The following is a 20,442-nucleotide window of genomic DNA, read 5'->3' as shown; positions in this document are numbered from 1 at the left end:
ACCCCTTTTCAGGCTCTCTGGGTATTCTAACGATTCCCCAGTACAGTATTTTGCAAGAGTGAAACTTAAAAGACTTCCACGGTGAAAACAGAAGTCTAAAACAAGTACTGTAGCCTTCAAGGCATTTAGAGATGAAGGATTTTTATCAATTAGTTAGGAATTGTGAAGCAGTAATAAGTAGTTCGGGATGTTCCTGAACCTGTGAACAGTTTTAATAGCTGAAGACAATATCCACTCCCGCAGTTTAACCAGATAGTGAGGTTAGGACTAGTGAGGTTAGGACTAGTCGTTCTCATGTGTTGCTTTTCCTATGAGAATGAATCCTGTCTTGACTGAGCTCAGTTGCTTCTCATACACAAACAGGTTCCTTTCAGACACCTAGGGATAACTACTATTCACGTTCTTCTGCAGTTTCAGTTTCCTGCATCTCTACTATACCACTTTCAAGGTACACAAAACTACTCTAAAGAATACCTTTAAATTTACTGGATCGATGCAGTATGTTCCTAATTTTGTATGATTTGGTATCTGGACTATCAATGTTCTGAGACAGCTGATGCAGTTTGGAGAATACTAAGACAACCTCCACCTTAAAACGCACAGAAACCCAGAAGTGCTGTTTAAAACCAGGGTCAGAACAAACACATTTGGCTTTTCTCCCCTACCTCTTGTGACAGTGACATGCATGCACGTACCTGGTTTGCACAGTGCTGGGGCAGCAGCTGGAGCATTTGTTCTTCCATATGTCCCTGCAGACTCGGCAGGATTATCTCCCCACCCTGTACCACTGCTGGGGGGTTTCCCCCATGCTGAAGTGCCATTATCAACTGCAGCAGAAGGGGATGACGGCTCTCCCCAAGAAGCTTCATTCTTTGTGTGGACAGTAGGCATTTCTCCCCAGCCTGCTGAAGCAAAGGGAAAAAAAGAACAGTGACGAGAAGAAAGGTTTCTTTGGTCAATAATTTCAAAGATGGACATTTTATTAAAGTGTTTGTCTGGAAAGAGCATGAACCAGTAAGTAAACACAGTCATTCTAATTAGGCATATAAAAGAAATCCCTTTGATTTGGTTTCAAAAGTCTTTTTCTTCATTGAATACTAATGCCAAGTTGTCAAGACAGAAAGAGTATTTGTTAACATAGCCGGGAGCAGCCAGGCTGCCAGGGGAGTCCCCAGCCCTGGTCCCAGGGGAGCGGCTGCTGACACAGTGACTTCTCAGAGCAGAGCAAGCAGGGCTGGGGGGCACACGCAGCAGCACTGGCATGCCCGAGACTGGGACCCACACCTGAGCTGGGCCTTGCTTCACCGAAAGATTTCATGCTATTTTAATTCCTTTTAACCATTTAAAAAAATCACAAAATCTCCTTTCTCATGCCCCACAAGTAAGGTGATATTTGTTAGATTATATATGTTGTATGCATTCCTGAAAGCTTTCATTACAGCTCATGTTTGACATGTTCCCTATGTACCTCTTCATCACTGAGCCTCTGTTACAATACCTGATTTTTAAGGAGAACTAGACAAGACTGCAATTAGAATCTATAGTCAAATCATGAGGAACAGCAGGTATAAGACATTGTTTTCCTACAGAGTATTATTTTAACTCACTGAAAGACGTAAGCTACTACACAGAAACGGTCTTAGCTTGGCTTGAACGTAATGCGCTTAAATCCGTATGACACTGATTTTAGCACTGAAGTCGAACGTGCCAGGAACAGCCACAGAGCTTCTGAGTCCTAAAAAGCAACACTGACCAACACAGCAAGTGTAAATTGAATTTAAAACAACCATTAACTCTTTAAAAAGCTTTTTTCTGAAGAGACAGATTTGGATCATAGGTGGAGTTAGAGGAACTTTAAAAAATATACAAAAGAGACAGACACGCAACAGGCAAGAAAACAAGGTTTTTACATATAACTGACATTAACCTATTTTTCTACAATTATCACAAAAAGCATTCCATTACATGACAACAGAGATCTCAACCAGCACTGCAGAATTCAGTCTGCTTAAAACTTCCACTGTTAATTAGGCTACTAATTCAGGAAGTTGCTCTCTTTTCATTGGAGATGAGTATTATCATGTCTAGGTATTTTATAATTTTAAGGACCAGATGCCCATTTTGCTGCAGCATTATTCCTTTTTCTGTTCCCCAATGATACCTGTAAAAATACTCTGGAAAAGTTTCAAAGAGCAGAAACGTAACATTTTCTACGCAGTCTGACACCTAGAGTAGGCAGACAAGGGCATGCAAGTTGCCACAAAAGAACATTATTTAAGAGTACCTTGAAATACATTAACTAAGCAACAGAGTTTCACTGAGCAACAAGTCTTTGCATAACTTACTGATTTCAACAGAATTTATGTTACCAGAAACGGCAGCCAAAATACATTGTCAGTAATAACTCAAATGTTAGCTAGCAGGAAAAAATAAAATCCTTTCAAATAGATGGGCTCCTATCTGTTCACTGCTCCAGTGTTACCGTATTACATATTTATTTTAGGCTCTATTTCTTAAAGCAACTGCTGTTCTCCCTGACACTGACAAATGTGCACCGGACATAAACCACATCCAAACTAAGCCTACATGTTCAGGAACACGTAGCTTAATAAAGCTCCCTTACTACCAGCAAGATTCATTGTGTTTTAAAACAAACTCCTGAAACAGCCCACGATTTCACTGTTTCAATAAAGTGATCTCCATTTGAAACAAAAATACTGTGTTCTAAGCTCTACCAACATACCTTAAATTTCTGGTTATTTTAAAGTGTATACAGAGGACAAATGCACAGACACGCACATGTACGTATATAAATGAACTTCTACTCAACGTGACAACTTCCTTGGCATTGCACCTAAAATACTTATTCAAGCTTATTGCTTGCATCTTTAAGGAATTTTATTTAAGGAATACTTTATTTGAATTTCTGCCTCAATACTCAGGAGGCAACCTTGTCAGACAGCTGCGTGCATTTAATCATACTGGCATCTGAAAACGATTAACTGCAGGCAAATGAAACGGAAACCAAAACATCTCTAAAGCACTAACTAGAATACAAATAGAGAGTGTGCTGAACATTAGTATTTCCCTGAGTTCACGCAACCTAGATGGGAGACTCCAGTAATTTAATTTATATGAAATCAACCTTAAAATACAATTCATATATTGAAAAGGCAAAGCGTGCTACACTGTAGAATAAAACCTCAAAAGAACTGGTCTTTCTGTTGCTCTTTACTATAAATTCAACAACATTGATTAAAAACCACAGATGTGTAATGTTCAAGTTATTTTGAGTTAAGTGCTTTAAATGAGCTGAGCAGTAAATAATACGGGATTACAAATAATGAGGGAGCCAGTCTTTATTAGTAAAGAAAACTTGCAAGTACATAAAAGCAAACAAAATGCATCAACTAAAAGTTTACAAAACTATGAAATTAAGTGCAGGGTATTAGTAAATAAAACCTGAAGGCTGCTGGAGAAGTAACCTGTATGTAAATTCCAGAGTATTACTCAATTACAAACTTCTTTCCCCTCTGTGTTAAGTCCCTGCTGTCTTAAGGTCACTGTCTCTGTGCTTTGTTTTTGTGTCTCCATGTGACTCTGGTTTAGACACATAAAGGTGGAGAAGTTACACTTCTGAATGAGGTAAAATTCTACAGGTGAAAGACGACATTTATTTTGTATTCTCCAAAGGACTCCCTTTTTAAAATAAGGTTTTTCCTCAATTTGTAAAACAACCCAGTATGCTACATATTTGAAGCAGACAGGTGGATTGTTAGTTCCAAGAGCCTGTAGTCCCCACAGCTTACCTCCACCGGCGTGATGCTTCCCAGCACTATCCTGCACCTCGCCATAAAGGCAGCTCTCAAACAGCGTTACAATGAATTGGATAAACTCGAGAAGCTATTTTTAAGTTCCTTCACACAGCTGTTTGAACGAAAAACACCTTCAGAGTGGTCTCAAAATCCGAACCTGTCCAACATTTTGAAAAATTGCGCTCAGAGAAAACTTACTATTTTCTTTATGAAAACAATACGCATTTAAGCTTTCCTGAGAAAAAGCTTCATGCCTTAAGAACCACCCAGATCTGCATGAATGTTGTTTTGCAACAGAATGAGCTCCATTAAAGGGTTCCTTGGCGAGAAAGTCAGTTTTTAATAGTGAAGTTTTTAAACACTGTTAGAATGGCAAGAAACAAAAAGATCACAGTGAGTAATAAACATGGACACATTGGCAGAGCTTTGTTTTATAGAAATAAAAACATAATTAACATTGGGCCACAGCCAACAGGAAATCCTCAAGGGAAAGTGAAATGTTAACTAAGCTGTGGCAGGATGCAGTTGTTTTCCCTCAAAATAACCCTATAGGCATTTGGATGGCAGAAATTGTTTTCCTTGAAGTTGTTTGGTCCGTGATAAATACCAGAGAGTATAACTACAGTAAAGGCCCAAAATATTAGAACCTTATGTAGATGAAAAAGGAATAAACTAGGTAGAAAAGAGATTGTTTACTAGTCACTAGTTAGTGTGCTAATAATAGAAAAGAAATAAGCTGAGGGGTAGAGAGTGTGTGTGTGTGTAAAAGGGAGGGTTAAATATATATTTAAATCACCTGTAACCCTTAACCTTTCAAGTCTTCATTTTCTGGAGGGTATTCCAGCTCACGCGGCGGAGCTCCTACCTTCCTTGCATTGCTCAGCATTAGGGAAGCTCTCATTTGGCTTTCAGCAATGAGATCAACCTTCTGTGAACAAAGGGCAGGTTTCTCAGGACCACCGGGCTTGTCCCCCAGAACCTGGGCTGTTGGAGGGCTGAGCATCCACTATGAAGTTTTAGGTTTGCCCATGAGCATCCTAAGGGAGCTCAAAGCTGATCTGGTTACAAATCCATTAGGATGAAAGTTCCGAGTAAGGATAAACGCATCACTTGTGTTCTCTGTTTCACATAAATTACATGCTATGAATGACACACAAGTTGTCACTGGGATAATGGCACAGGATTATAGAAGGAACAGAGAGATGTTAAGAGCTTTCAGAATTTAGACCTAGTGCAGTTTTTTAAAACTTGAGCTCCTTGCTCTCTAGGAACCACAAAGATCTTAATTTTCAACCTAAAATCTCCCTGGGGAAGCTGACATCTTTTGTTGTCTCTTCTTAGTTGGAGAGCGGGCGGTTGGAACCCTGCCAGGCTCTACCTACCTAATGGGAGCAGGAAAGCATCAAGCCCACTGCCCAGCATTTGGAGTGGAGGAAGGATCTGCTGCTGTCTGGGATCCAAGGGATCTAAAAGAATCTCTCTTTTAACCATCCCTGTTTGCAAAAGCTTTTCTCACTTCTTCCTCCCCAAGTGCTAGTAAGAATTATACACAATAATTTATCTAAATTAAAACCACTAGTTTTCTGCTTGTCTTTTTAAATAACTCACCAGCAATTTGGGAGGAAGCTCCTATAACCAGAATGGACAACTTTTATCACATTATCTATCTGTGCCCCCCCGCCCCCCCCCCCTTTTTTTTATTGCAATAGAAACTCCTTAGAGCATTACGCATTTTCATCAAGCACGTACCAACATCTGCTTCCCATCAATAGCTTTTAAGTTCTGTATTCAAAGAATTTTGAGAACTTCTGGGAATGGGTGACAACTTGAATAACAAGACTGCAACTTGGCCTCCATTTCTAAACTAATGTAGTATAAACTTAAAACCCAAAAGGGACTGCTGCTCCTTTGCAAACAGCTAGCTAGTGCTGTACAGCGAAATTAAGTTCCCACTTGTTTACTTTCAGGATGCATGACTCTACCATCTTACAGATACCCCACGCTTTCCTGCTTACACAGGAACAGAATCCACAATTCCTTATTCATGGTATTTCCTGAGTAACAGGGAATCATAAAAATGATTGGCAAAGCACATCGTGACCCACGCATAAGATGAAATACCAGTGGTAACTACTTAGTCTGAGTGTTGTAAGGTTTTAGACAAGCACTTAACCTGTGCCCTGTGGCACAGCCTTTAATTACACAATCATGTGTTGCATGGAAATATTGTATGTGGAAAAGGACCATTGTTGGGTGAAATTCGGTTGTGGATTACAGAAGTCTCCCGGCTACAGGATTCTTGCCTCCCTTACTGCAGAGGCTGGAAACGGACAGCCAATGGGACAGGGAATAGAGAAGGAAAAATAAGGTTAAACAGCACGACAACAAACTGCAAGCTCATGTCTGTGTCATAGGAAAGCCAGTTCTTCTTGCTTCTCGTCTTTTAGCTATCCCCAGATGGGGCATGATCTGTAGATGCTTTAAGTCTGTGTAAATTCCCACAAAACCCAACAGATATTGCTCTACAGCTGCAATGTGCTATATGCAATTTTAAAAACAGGTCTGCACTCTGAATGGGGAAGCTAATAGGGTCATTTTAAATTACATTTTTTGCTCGCTCTCTCTCTCTCGCTGTAAGATAAGCACAAGAGCAGCCCCTCTCAGGCACAATCAAAAGTAAAGATGGGCATAACACATGAAGACATGGGGGACTTCTCCTTGTTTCCATTTGCAGACTAGACAATAAACCTTCAAAGTGTTTCCACGTGCGGCCTTTTACTGTACCTATGCACACAGTTTAAGCTTACGTAAGCAAATATACACAAAAGGCCTAACTTATGCCCTCAATAACTCGATCTAAATTTAGTATCAGAACTGTATTTTAAATTGTCTTCACTATTATATTTGGTCTATCCTCTTTCTTGCATGCTGTATTAAGTATATTCTGAGGGTTGGTTTTGCTTTAGTATCTTGGAATCTTATTAATGTTTTTGCAAAATGCACGATACTGTCATTTTAACCTAGTCATGTGGTGACTCCAGTGGATAGTTACAAGTTAATAAGCAGTTCTCTGACTGCATATACAAATTACTTCAAAGAAACTCTTCCTTTGCTAACATCTATTCTCCAGAGGAATCACTGTAGATTAACACCAATTTTTAAATTCCTTTTTCAAAATCTGAAGGATTCAGAACAGGAAGTCTTCCTCTGCAAGGTGTTAGACTATTGGAATAGCATTAACAGTACACTACTGTATATGAACAGTTTTACAAGCACCAATGTAACCATTAAAAAAACCACTTAATGGAAAAAAGAAAAAAAAAAACAAACACCCACCCAAAAGGAACCAGACCCCCACTGTCATGATACCTCCTCTACAAAACAAAAATCTGAATTGTCAGTTTCATGGATAAAGTTTTAAAATACGGATGAGTAAGCTTAAGGTAAATGAATTATAGATCACTTATATCGGAGAGACCAAGTACAAACCTATTTAAAGATTTCTCCTTCTGGAGCACATGTTATTTTATTAAAATAGATGCTTTCAACTGTTAAAATATTTGGCCAGAGTAGGAACATGAGACTATTTTTACACAGACATTACAGTAAGTTTGAATTATTTCAAAACATCAAAGAAAAAAAAGATGGAAATAAGAGAAGCAGAACAAATCCCACTTGGAGAAAAACATGGTTAAAAAGTCAATACTTAGCCACGACCAAGACGAAACAAAAACTTGGAGACAAGAATCAGATGAAGAATTTCAAAGAGCACTGCAAGATTAGATTTTGAGAAGTCTGTGGTCATGACATAGGGCAGGGCTGCTAGTATCTTTTGTTTAAATACCTCCTCACTAAGCATTTTTCTTATTTTTTCCTCACTTTTATTCTTTGCTGGATGTCTACAACAGTACCTTGTCTTTGATTAGAAAAATTCCTAGATGCCCAAAAACTTGTCTTTGGAACACAGCTTAAGTTATTCTAACTTTTCCCAGCCACCCTGAATATTAACATCTTCAACCAATCTCACTTTACGAGAATCACATAAAAGTCCAGGATACTACCTGTGCTTGAGACCTGAAGTATGGAAGAAAAACATAAAAGACAACAAACAGAAGACATGGAAACAGCAACAGCCCGGATTCACGCAACTGTTAAAAACATCTGTGGCCAAGAGATATGGTTTGCAGAAAAGAAACAGATGCAAACTGTCCAACCAAGAACAAAGACTGAGCGACGGTAACAGAAGACCAGAGAAAAAAGGCTAGCAAAAAGACCCCAAACTCTCAAATGGTTGAATTAAGAGAAGGTGCTAAGTAGCTGTGGAAGAGCTGACAAAATAAACGCGGGTCAATATTGACCTGATACTGTTGCAAGCCTTTCTTACATTTGCCTAACTATGGAAATCTGTGTGTCGGGTTCCACAGATTCCATCCTCAAGACGAAAAGTTAACACTGCTTCAGAGTAAAACTTGTTCTATGACATAAACACAGAATTTCTACCTTCAACACGTAACTACACACCGATCAGGCCAGACAGCATTTGGTAATTGGTACTGGTGGTATAAAGTAGCTTGTAAAACTATTTTCATACCTGGACCAAGCAGCGGGGACCGGTTCGGCTGGGCACTTGACTGGTGCGATGGCTGAGGTTCAACCATATTTGTGTTGATAATGGTGCTAGTGGTGGTGGTGTTGGTTGTGGTACTGCTCTGAATGATAGGATTATTTCTATCCCACATGTTTACAGTCTTGTTGTTGTTGTAATTTGGGTCGCCCCAAGCTGAGGTACCATCATCGATTTCCATCTTGCGGCGAATGGACGGTGGAGATGGCTCTTCCCAGCCAGTTGCCTCACAGTTCTCTTTTTGTTTGGCTGGCACTGGCCCACCAACCCACCCTGACCCCGTCTGTTTTACAGAAGCAGCTCCTCCCCAGTTACTCACATTGTTGTCCTGGGGTTTATTAGCCCAATTTTGTTGGGGGCCTGGCTTTAAAGATTCCCCCCAACTTGTACCTGTATTAGCCTTGCTGTTTGTGCCATTTCCCCACCCACTGGTCCCAGACCTTGTGGAATCATTCCAACCAGTCCCCGATCTATTGTCAGAATCCCATCCAGATCCATTCTTCTTCCCATCACCCAAGTGTCCAGGAACAGATGATGAATCTGTCCAATCTCCACCTCCTGAAGTCCAGCTTGGATTTGATTTCTGTCCATCTCCCCAGTTTTGAGATTTGGGTTTCTGAGGTTCACCCCAGGTAGGTGATTTGTCCTCCTGATTTGCGGTCCCACTCCAAGCGTGGCCGCTTTTGGCAGCAGCAGCATTATTAACAGTAGTAGAGCTTGCTGACTCTCCCCATCCCCCTGGGCCATTTGGTGCTTTGTTGTTACTGTCTCCCCAACCTGTATTTGTTGGAACAGCTGCCGGTGGAGAGTTGACCCACCCAGATACTGAAGAGGTATTTGTACTGTTCATGATGGACCCATCGTTCTTCCCCCCTGAGTTTGAAGATTGAGTAGCTGCACAGCCCCAGGCCTCTGTTCCATTGTCATTCTTTCGTTCAGACCTTGGGGACTCTTCAAATTCCCAGGCAGTGTTTTGCTTTACAGGAGTCTGTCCCCACCCCGTATTGGACAGGACCCTGGGGTCAAGGTCATTTCTTGGCAACTGAACTTGCCCTTGGTCTATCATCACTTTGTCTCTCCTCCTGCCCTCTCCAGCCCCCTCCCTCCCAGTACTGCCTTCATTTTGACTCCCACCGCTGTCGTTACTTCCTTCGCTAGCCGTGGTGCCAGATGCTGCAGCTTTGGCCCAAGAGTTTATTTGTTCGTTGCCCTGCTGCATGGCAGGATTTGGACTGGTAACGCTAGAGCTCTCCCACCCTGTTGATCCTTTCCCATTGATGTCACTATTGGAATGCTGGTTTGGGGGCTTACCCCATTCCCCGTTCACACCGTTACTGGTGTTACGGTTGGGGTGGCCCCAAGCTCCAGAATGCATACTACCGACACCGCTGTTGCCACCGCCCCTGCCCCACGCCAGTACCCCAGGACCAGACGGAGGCCCCGAATCCCACGCGCTTCCTCCGTTTCCTTCCTTTTGCACAGCACTGCTGGATCCATTTTGTTTAGCACTTAATGCTGAGTTCACAGTGTCTCCATTCCCCTGACTGAACCCAGAATTGCTGTTTCCTGTGGCAGGATTACCTGGGGACATCCCCCACACTGAACTGCCCATTCCTTCACCACTGCCCCCGCTGACTTGAGAAACTGATGTTCCGTTAGCACCAGGAAGGCCTTGCAGGTGGGGCGGGATGATGGCCCCCATACCAACAGCCATCCCCCAGTTTGGCAGTCCATTTGTCTGCATTGCATTGATAGGGTTTGGTGAAGAGTTCATGGGGTTAGTGTTATTTGGTCCATCAGTGTTAAGGTTCTGAGGTTGTACGCTGAAAGACACATTCTGAGAAGTGGACGTTTGTGGTTCTGTGCTCTCTTGCGGCAGCAAGTTTCCCCAAGCACCTAAGGTGCCTGTTGGGTTCCCATTCTGGTTGCCCATGTTCTGACCTATGGCACTGACTGGACTGCAAATACTGGAAGGGTTGCCTGCTCCCACAGTTCCTTCATGTCCAAGTACAGGCCAGGCAGCTGGATTGGCATTAGGGTTAAGGTTAAGATTAATGCCAGCATTCGAGTTGGAAGCACCCCAGCAGTTCTGACTTCTACCATCTCCCATCATGTTGTCCATCTTTCCATCCCCACCACTGGCAGAGCAGTGAGCTAGGCCAGAGCTGGAGCCCGCCGCCACACCCCACACCCTGGCCGAGTTGCCGTTACCGTTTGCTCCGCCAGCTCCAAGGGCACTCTGGTTAGAAGTGCTTTGGACGAGTGCTCCGTTGGCGCCATTATTGCCATTAGTTTTCTTTGTATGTCCAGTGAAGTTGCCTTGGGCACTCCCTGTAGCCATGCTACTGTTCTCTGAGCCACAGTTGGAGGCAGAGTCAGTGTCTGTAGTACATTCTGAGGCAGACTCAGTCTCAGCTCCGGTAATGGAAGGCCACGCTTCCTTGTCAGTCCTGTCTATTATCACTTTATCCCAGCTGCAGTTGCCTTCACTCCGGAAAGCGGGCTGCTGTCCCCAGTGGGAATTCTCATAATGGTCTCCCAATCCACTGTGGCTGAGATCTGAAAGGATCCAACAAGGTTAAAAATGAGTCCACTGTTCAAGCACAGCAAAAGCCCTCCATTAAGTACTATTTTACCTCGCTAGTTACTACACCGCATTATGCTAAAATTTAGAGTACATTCTCTAACATAATACCGCAATTTTCCTTGCTACAATAAAGCACGATGCTCATATTTAGTTTCGTTTAGTTGGGTTTTTTTGTGGGTTTTTTTTTTTTCCTTTAATCTGGAAAAACTCTCAATTAAAATAATGGAACAATTCAGTTTTAGAACAGAGCGACAAAAGTGTTTTGCATCTCTTAGTATACCAGTAAAAATAATAAGCAGGCAATAAATAAGGATAGCAAATAACACTAATCTATGTAAAAATCTAAACAGCAAATATGGAAAAAATGCAGAAAATCTCTAGCAGACTCTTGCCATTTTTTTTGACTCAATTCTCATTCTCCTGAGAAACACAAAGAGCACCCAATAAAAAATGCAAAAGGTCTGCCTGCCATCAGATATTACACACATGTGTATCACACTCAGTACACTAAATTCACACCACATTTATGTTTTCAACCCTTCCTGTAAATAAAGAAAAAAATACTGACAGTCACCTTTATTATTCAGTGTCAATTATACATTTAAACACCACTGATGTAACTCACATCTTAGCAGAGAACTTAGGCATTTCTAAATAACAGACAGTTTTGTCAGGAAACTTCTTTCTTAAAGGATTTACGTGCAGCTTAAAAATTCTTTTGCACTTGTACACACAGACCAATTTCCCCCCCAAACCAATGAAAATCAATGCTACATTGTACAGATTCTCAGAAGACAGCCTTTTCAGAGCACTCAAACATAGACACTAACCCCAAAAAACTAAACAAAAGCTCTTGAGCATCTAATTGTTTGCTAGGGTACGAAGTTAAACTGGAAGACACACCACTTCTCATGCCAAGAACTCAAACTTCATCTAAGTTTTTGCATGTACTTTCCATCCCAATTGCTCTCTACAAGATTTCTTTTACTTTATTTTGATGGGAATTTTATAGCATGTAACTCAGTCTGATCCTAGGGATACATACTAGAGATGATCTGCAGCACAGCTCCTCCTAACTGGTTGTCTAAATAAGGGAGAAAACTGCACCCACCTCAGTTACAAAATTTGGATGTCAATAATTTTTACTTCCTGTAAATCTCCTGTAACATAATTGTTTTTTACGATTTGAATAAGAAGAGTATTTTTTAGGGAAGATGGATGCAACACATCTCCCAAATAAACTGTCAACACTGGATGCCTAATATGCATTAATTTAAATCACAAATATTTTGGTGTGATTGGCTCCTCTAACTGCCTCCAATTAGAGGTGTTCCAATACTGCAAAAAAAATTGTTCCAAGAATGAAAAAAAAAGCTCTCTCTCTTTGACAAAGTCTTCTTATTCACACAATTCACCTGTGGCTTTTCAAGAAACGGGGCGATTACTCAGTTGCCTCTAGGAGATTTATCAAGATGAAGAAAGAGCACATTAAACCAGGGCAGATTGCCTTTTTTTTTTTTTTTTTAATTTAAATCAATTGAAGCAAAAGTATGAATGTTAGAGAAAGGAAGGGAAAACAAGCTCATCACCTGTCTTCTCATGATGCCAGGAAAAGCCCAGCATTTCACAGAAAGAGCTAAATAATTGACGTGCATGCCAAATCCAAAAAAGAATGTGAAAGGAGCCACTCGGACCGACTTGGATGCTCTCCCCTATATGCAACAGCTGGAGAGGAAGCAAGCATCATGTTATTTCTGGATAAATCCAACTGGTTACATTGCAGAGCTAAGGAAGAAGGTTGAAAATTTACCTGATAATCTAGGTTTGCTACGCAGGTGTTAAATTGAGACCAGAATTCCTGATAAGACATGGAAGGCAAAGAAAGGCTGTGAAATGACTTAAAAAGGGTCAACAGGGTCAGAAAAATGAGCCAAGCAGCATTCTTAGCAGAGTAGGAATGAACAAAGTTAAAAAAAGCAGTGGCAGTCCAGGCCAGAAGATAAGAAGTTGAGGCAACCAAGGAGTCAGATAAGAGGAGTTATATGAGATTTTTTTTCAACACTGTGGGTGGTGAAATTCGGCACTGCATTTCAGACATGACAGAAAGGTTTAAAAGTGGCTTGAAATACATTGTTCCAATAAAAGGTCTTGTCAAAGCCGAAACCTAAGCGAGTGCCTGGGGGAACGATGGCACTGCCCTGCCCAAGGCAAACAAGAATGTCTGTGCAGGGCAGGTTTGCGAATAAGGATCAAGAGCACAGTGCAAGACGGTCTCAACACACACAAAAATGGCACCAAGAGCAACCAGACGAGATGAAAGGGAGCTGCTTGTTTAATCACTTCCTTTCCTTTCTCCTCTCCCCCAAAGATGGCGGTTAGAGCAATGCTCGGGTCTGAGAACACTTCAGAGACAGCAAGTAGAGGGAAGGGGTGGGAATGGAAGAGGAAGATGACAAAACGGTTTAGAAAGATTCCTGAGAGTAAGAAGCAAAATGGTTCATTAAATAACATACCAGGATTTTGAAGAGCAGTCAGAGAAACAAGAAGGGGGAAAAAAATTACGAAGGGGAGTTACTATAAAACCCAAGAGATGTCCACTGACATCCATTGACAGCAGAAAATAGCCAAGTGCCTCAGCTTGGATAAGCACATCTACTCCAGACAGTATCACACCAAGTATGTTTGGCTTGGAAGGAGCGCACATGCAGCTCAAACCTCTGCTTGTCAAGACTTTGCAGCTCCATAGTTACTTCTTTTTGTGTACCGTCAGCCTAGTTCCTCTTAACCGAGGTTCAGTGGTTACTTTGATAGGGATTACAGTAATTCCACGTAGGTGACATAAAATAACCCAGTTGTCTCCTGAGCAGCAGCAAACGTGTGCTGCGCCTGTCCTGCTCTGGAGTCAGTCAGACCACGCTGGGACCTTCCCCAAGTCATACAGATTCAAACCCTTCCCCCAATCCCCCGACCCCCTAAAACCCCCAACCCCCACCCCCAAACAAAACAACAAACAAAAACCAGCAAAACCTGAAACATGCAATAACTTCATAGTGTCCAAATATTTACTGAGCAATTGGTTTACTCAAGCTTGTAAGAAACAGGACAGACAAAGAATGAAAAAAAAATATTCACAAAGTGAACAGAAAACTGCAAAAATTGTAATTTTGCTGCTGGACAAACGTAACAGTTTCAGTAGAGAACTGATCCTGAAGACAGTAAATTTTTATATTCTTGTCTCTAGAAGCAAATTTCCATTTTCTCTAGACTAAAAGGAGTTCACTCCTATATATTAAATAACTAGTAGCACAGTCCTACTTTATCCATAAGAACTTTAAACATTTGGGAAAAATAATGAAAGCAAAATATTTCATATGATTAAATCTAGAGAATTCATTTGGTTTGTTTGGGTTTTTTTCTGAACACACAGATTTCCTCCAACTTTCTAGGAAACCAACTCTTCATAGAAATTGCCAGTATTTTCTTATATTTTCAAATCTTTTAAGAGTGAAATGGGAAACACATCAAAAAAATTCTTAAGAACTAGTTCCTCTTTATTTATGCAAAGATCAGAAATAAAAGCACTGCAGTCTACCAGAAGCAGTTCGATACTTCCTCTGTGAACTAAGCAAAGATTTTAAACAAAGCATGAGGAACAGGAACCACAGGTATTTTGTGTTAGCAAATCCTAGTGCTGGTACAGTGCAAAGTGAAATTGATTTTTAAATTAACACTTTGTGTTTGAAAAATCTTAATTATGCATCTTTCATAAAATATGGTTTCCTTGATTAATAACATTTCTTCAGCAATCAGAAAGGAAAAATTAAGCTAAGGATAACAGCTCAAATTTGTTTTAAACAAGCATACAACTTCTGGCAAATTGCAATCATACATGCCATTTGAAAAATGCACAGCTTTGATCAGTATTACCAATAGGCACGAGGGGTTTATTTTGTTCTGGTTTTAAATAATATTCTTAATTTAAATATAATTCTTCATGGGGTGGGAGGAGACTGCTGGTGTTGCTATATACTGGACTCAACATACTTGACCAACTTCAATTTAGTGCTTACTAAAAATAGAAAACACTTTTTGCTGCGTTTGATAATGAATATGAATAATGAGTTGCAAAATAAGTTTAACGTTTACATAATTACAAATGTAGAGTATGAGTAGAGTGAAATGGGAGAAGCTGTTGCATGCATTCCTTAGAAAAGCAAAATACTTTGCCTGCACAAGCATTTACCCAAAACTCCGATCCTACTCTGAAAGTGTCATTTACAAAAATATTTCTTTTCCTTTTTATTCAGTTGAGTTAAAAGTAACTGTATCTTCATAACTTCCACTGCAGAAATTAGTTTGAATGCTGCGCAGTAAAATTATGCATCCTCACCCTGCAATGTAACATTCAGCTGATCTAGGAACTGAAGTATGGAGAGGGGGCGAAATGGCAAAGCTTGAGATAAACTTTTAATGAGAACCACATTATTAGTGTGGTTTGCTGATCCAATTTTAAATCAGCTCTGATACTGACTCCTTCTCCTGTTACTAGTTTTATTTTTCAGTTCATGTTAGCCAGCAAAACAACAACCAGATTCATTGGCTCGTCCTGTCCTGCCCAAAGGAGATTACAGGCGATGTTGTTCTTTGCTTTGACATGCAGAATAGAGAAAAATCCCAAAGGCCAGTGACAGTCCTACGGGGGATTTTACTTGTCAAACAAAGGTTAGTGATTCTGAGTAGGAAGTTGAGAAAACAGGGCAAATTCTCCCCCCAAAAGAAACAGTTTTCAGTTCAATATAAGCAGATCTTTAAAAGACTATATAAGGATTTTTCTAAATCTAAATTAAATACAAATTGCCAGAAATATTTTAAGTCCTAGATCAAATGTAGCATAATTTCATTTTTTAAAAAAGAAAGATGACACAGGCATCTATTCTGAAAAACAAAATATAATGAAGTAGAAAATCTGGGAATTGTAGAGCTAATATTCCAGGTTACCTGCTACATCCAGCTCTATGCATAAGCTACAGGACAAATTTGGAAACTGTCATCTATTTGAAGCCACTTAGAAAGCTAACTTACAACAAGTCTCATACATGTGAGGAAGCTGAAATCTTGAATAGCGTACATAATGTGGAAAGACAGAAAAGAGGTGGAAGCACTGAATAAAACAGCTTGATTTTAAAACTAAACCACAGTTAAGTACACAAGTGGGAAAACCTGTTACCCGTTTTAATTTTCTGCACTACGACATTAAAATGTAGCTCCTTCCCTCTGATGCTGAAAGCTTTTTAAATCCATTAAGAAAACAAGCAAAAATAAATGACATTTTTCATTATTAGTAGAGATTCCACTAAATGCTACCTCTCCAAAACAAAAGCAGCAGTACAAAACACGAAATAATTGCATTTTTCTGCTCAGTGCAACATATCTTTAGCAAGCAGCTCACTGCGAAGACGCCATTTTATCAAACCTGAAATGCAGCCAAAAGCTTAGGACGCTGTGCTGCTGCTCTCTCTCTGAAATGTTATGTAATAAATTGATTTAACAGAAGCAGATGCTATTTTCTCAGGGTTAGGGTTACTTTCTCTTTTTTTTTGGCTCTAAAAAGGGCTGATGGGTAATAAAATACCTGAAGAAAGGAGCCGCCCAACCATCCTAGGAGACGCTACATTGTGTGCAGAGCTGTTTCTACTCCTGCATCTACGTTCTCCAGGGCTCTCGGCTTCAATATGTCGGCTGTGTACAGTGTAAGCCTCATCCTGTAGAGCTGCCAAGAAAATCTCTCTGTGCAAGCGTGCGCCCAGACAACCTGCGAGCTCGGTCGGGCCTCGGCTGCACTGGCTATGGAAATGCCCTTTCCACGCACAGCCCTCCTCCCCCTTCCCCTCGCCGCTCCTTAACTCTAGGTGAAGGTATCAACAGAGTAGGATTTTTAAGCTTTGATTATCTAATTGCAGCTGACACTAAACCGATCTTCCTTCCTCTTTAAATTCTTTCAACTGTCACAAAACATTTTCACTTCAGGACCCAGCTACAATTAGCACCCTAGCTGCTTTTCTCGTGCTTTTGAAAGTCAGCCAAGACAAGACGCGGGCGCTGCCGACTGCCTGCCCCAACGACAGAGCGCCTGCCCCTGCCCACCGCCCTGCCCCACCGACAGCAGCAGCTCCTGCTCCTCATCCTCCTCCCTGCCCCACCGACAGCAGCAGCTCCTGCTCCTCATCCTCCTCCCTGCCCCACCGACAGCAGCAGCTCCTGCTCCTCATCCTCCTCCCTGCCCCACCGACAGCAGCAGCTCCTGCTCCTCATCCTCCTCCCTGCCCCACCGACAGCAGCAGCTCCTGCTCCTCATCCTCCCACCTGCCCCACCGACAGCAGCAGCTCCTGCTCCTCATCCTCCTCCCTGCCCCACCGACAGCAGCAGCTCCTGCTCCTCATCCTCCTCCCTGCCCCATCGACAGCAGCAGCTCCTGCTCCTCATCCTCCCACCTGCCCCACCGACAGCAGCAGCTCCTGCTCCTCATCCTCCTCCCTGCCCCATCACCAGCAGCAGCTCCTGCTCCTCATCCTCCCACCTGCCCCACCGACAGCAGCAGCTCCTGCTCCTCATCCTCCCACCTGCCCCATCACCAACAGCTCCTGCTCCTCATCCTCCTCCCTGCCCCATCACCAACAGCTCCTGCTCCTCATCCTCCTCCCTGCCCCATCACCAACAGCTCCTGCTCCTCATCCTCCTCCCTGCCCCATCACCAACAGCTCCTGCTCCTCATCCTCCTCCCTGCCCCATCACCAACAGCTCCTGCTCCTCATCCTCCTCCCTGCCCCATCACCAACAGCTCCTGCTCCTCATCCTCCTCCCTGCCCCACCACCAACAGCAGCTCTGGCTCAGCATCCTCCCTGCCCCATCACCAGCAGCTCCTGCTCCTCATCCTCCCTGCCCCAACAGCTCCTGCCCAGCATCCTCCTCCCTGCCCCAACGACAGCTCCCACCGCCTGTCTTGTCGGGTGATCAGCAGACCAAGTCCCAGATGTATATTGGCACACTGCCAAGCCCTTAATGACTTCCCTGCCTCTATCTAAAAGAGATCCAAGTGGCAAACACGAGAGTGTATTAATGGAAGGCGCTGTTTATAAACGCAGGGAAGAACTGCCCTAAACCAGGCGGCGCGGAGCAGGGCGCTGCTTTCTGCCTCCTGCAGAGCAGGGACCGACCATCTTGGCACCGCAGGCTGCACAGCACTGCTGTGCTTTCAGACACATGAACACAGAAGAATGTCAACAGAAGCAGGGGCGGAGGATGACGACAGCTTAATGTTTTGAGGGCCTAAATATCATCACAAATTGTGAGAACACATGCAGAGAACTTTTATCAATGCCTGCATACGAATCTCCTGTATGTCTAATACACTCCCCCTTTACAATTATTTCCCCTTCTCACTTCCTTGCTCCTCTTCTTCATCCTCCTATCTGCCCCAAATACATATTAATTACACAGTAAATGGAGCATGTTTTAAATTTGCTGTTTCAATTCTTGTCAGGTGTTCATTTGAGCAGCTTCACCCACTGCACTGGATCGCACACAACCCATGTCTCTTTAAAGGTTTGGCTGCATTCTCAGAATTGCTGCCACTTCACTACCAAAGCACAATCGCTGCTGCTATTCTTGGCTCAAGAGCTGTTCCACTGAAGTACTCCTGAAAATAGTCGGTTTCCTTCTGAAGACATTTATTCTCTGCTTCTTTGCAATAGTCTCTGAATACTGGTCAGGCTCAACCTCATTTTAAAAACAACAGACAAATGAAAATCAAATCTGTTTGGTTTTCTTTCCATTCAGAAAACTAGTTCAAATGCAATCGGAACCCAAACTTAAGGGTCAATTTTGCAGTAACAAATATTGTTGTGGTTTATAACACAATAACAGCTATACATGATTGAAATTTTCATTAGTTAAAACAGTATGTCAAAACTGGAAGAGAACATATGATACATTCCCACATTCCTTTCATTTTTCTTATTAATAATACAAATTTCCTGTAATGAACTTCAATTTACAGAGGCAGGTACTTACAGAGGGCAGCAATTCAAAAGAACCGTTTTAGCCAGACAGGAGCACACATGAAGGCAACGCAGAACGCCAAGAAAAGTCAGAGTCTGCACCAAGGTCTGGGGGCACAGCTTCCACTCCAGCCCATGCTGGCAGAGAGTGTCTGTTCTTTTCCATGTGCCCTGTCTTGCAGCAACCTTGCCAGGGCATGCCTGTCATAAATTTGAAATCCTTATAGGATACCTGAAGTCTAAAAAAGGACATTTGAGAGGTCACACAGACCACTCACCTGATCTAAGGAACTACTCCTGGTACACACTAGGTGATGTTCATCCAACCCACCAAGGAAGCCCCTCCAGCAACAGACTGCACGTTCCCAAACACGCTCAGTTCTTGAGACAGCTTTCATACTGGCACGTTTTTCCTAATGTCTAACCTTAATCTTCCTTGTTGAAATTTAAGCCCATTATTTCTTATCTGATCCATCACAGGCACACAGAACATATCACTTTCTACCCTGCAGCAGTCATTTAGGTATTTCTGCATTTATAATTCCAGTCTCCCTTTGACTTAGGAGCTCCAATGCCTTCAGTCCTTTCAAGGCTTGTTTTCAAGATCTCTACCAATTCCTGTTGCACTCCTCTGACAGCTGGTTCACCTTCCTTCCGAAGGCACAGAACCCCAATGTGGACTCAATATTCAAAAACTATCAGAAATGCCTCATGGAAAGCAGTACTGTTTATATGCCTCAGTATATCTGTCTGCTTTTCAACAGTGTGACACCATTAATCTAGTTTACCCTGTGACCAATTCCAGATTCATTTTTGCAGCGTGACACTCACATAACCATATTTGTGTACAGAGCTGTACTTGCCAAAATAAAGAACCTTTCCCTTTTCTTTATTTTGTATTCAATTACAGAATTTTGTCACCGCTATTCCATATTGTAATTTTGTCTTCCAGTTGCCTTGCACTCTCCTCCAGTTGGTATCACTAAAAGATTCAACGAAGGCTGTTGGTTTTAGCCAAAAGACTGATACAAATACCAAAGAACACAAATTTGTACTCTCACTCAAAACATTCTCATCATTCTGCCAGTAAGGACTGACAGCTACTCCCTGTCCACATCTTCCTGAGCAGCTATGACACTTTTCATCTTGTACTTCCCACTTATTTACACCACAACACATCCACCATGAGAAAGCCTTGTGAGGCACTAGCAGAGGCTGGACAAGGTTGACTTCTAGGACATGATTTTCCCTCCCATTTTGCAGACAGGGAACTACCCTCCTTTGGCACGACCTGCTTGCCACAAGCCCATGTTGGCTCTGCACTTCTCTCCTGCAAAGTTCTAAATGCACAGAAGTA

At 42.1% G+C, this 20,442-nt stretch overlaps 1 protein-coding gene across 14 annotated transcripts in view; it reads right to left on the bottom strand.

The window, feature by feature from the left end:
• Nucleotides 1-20,442, bottom strand: part of TNRC6C (trinucleotide repeat containing adaptor 6C) — a 110,315-nt gene that overhangs the window by 29,264 nt on the left and 60,609 nt on the right. For 8 of the 14 annotated variants that reach the window (XM_037410380.1, XM_037410341.1, XM_037410405.1 and 5 more), the window contains exons 5-6: nucleotides 8,407-10,998; nucleotides 696-905 (exon numbers count right to left, since the gene is read on the bottom strand). In XM_037410380.1, the coding sequence (XP_037266277.1) occupies nucleotides 696-905; nucleotides 8,407-10,998 (2,802 nt within the window). Of the gene's footprint in view, nucleotides 1-695; nucleotides 906-8,406; nucleotides 10,999-16,658; nucleotides 16,873-20,442 lie in introns of those variants that run through there. The other 6 variants (XM_037410350.1, XM_037410450.1, XM_037410422.1 and 3 more) reach the window with 2 other exon arrangements.

This window comes from Falco rusticolus, chromosome 1, assembly GCF_015220075.1.
Source record: "Falco rusticolus isolate bFalRus1 chromosome 1, bFalRus1.pri, whole genome shotgun sequence".
Lineage (NCBI taxonomy): Eukaryota > Metazoa > Chordata > Aves > Falconiformes > Falconidae > Falco > Falco rusticolus.
The sequence above is the reverse complement of the archived record's forward strand: the minus strand, read 5'-3'. Positions and strand labels throughout refer to the sequence as shown.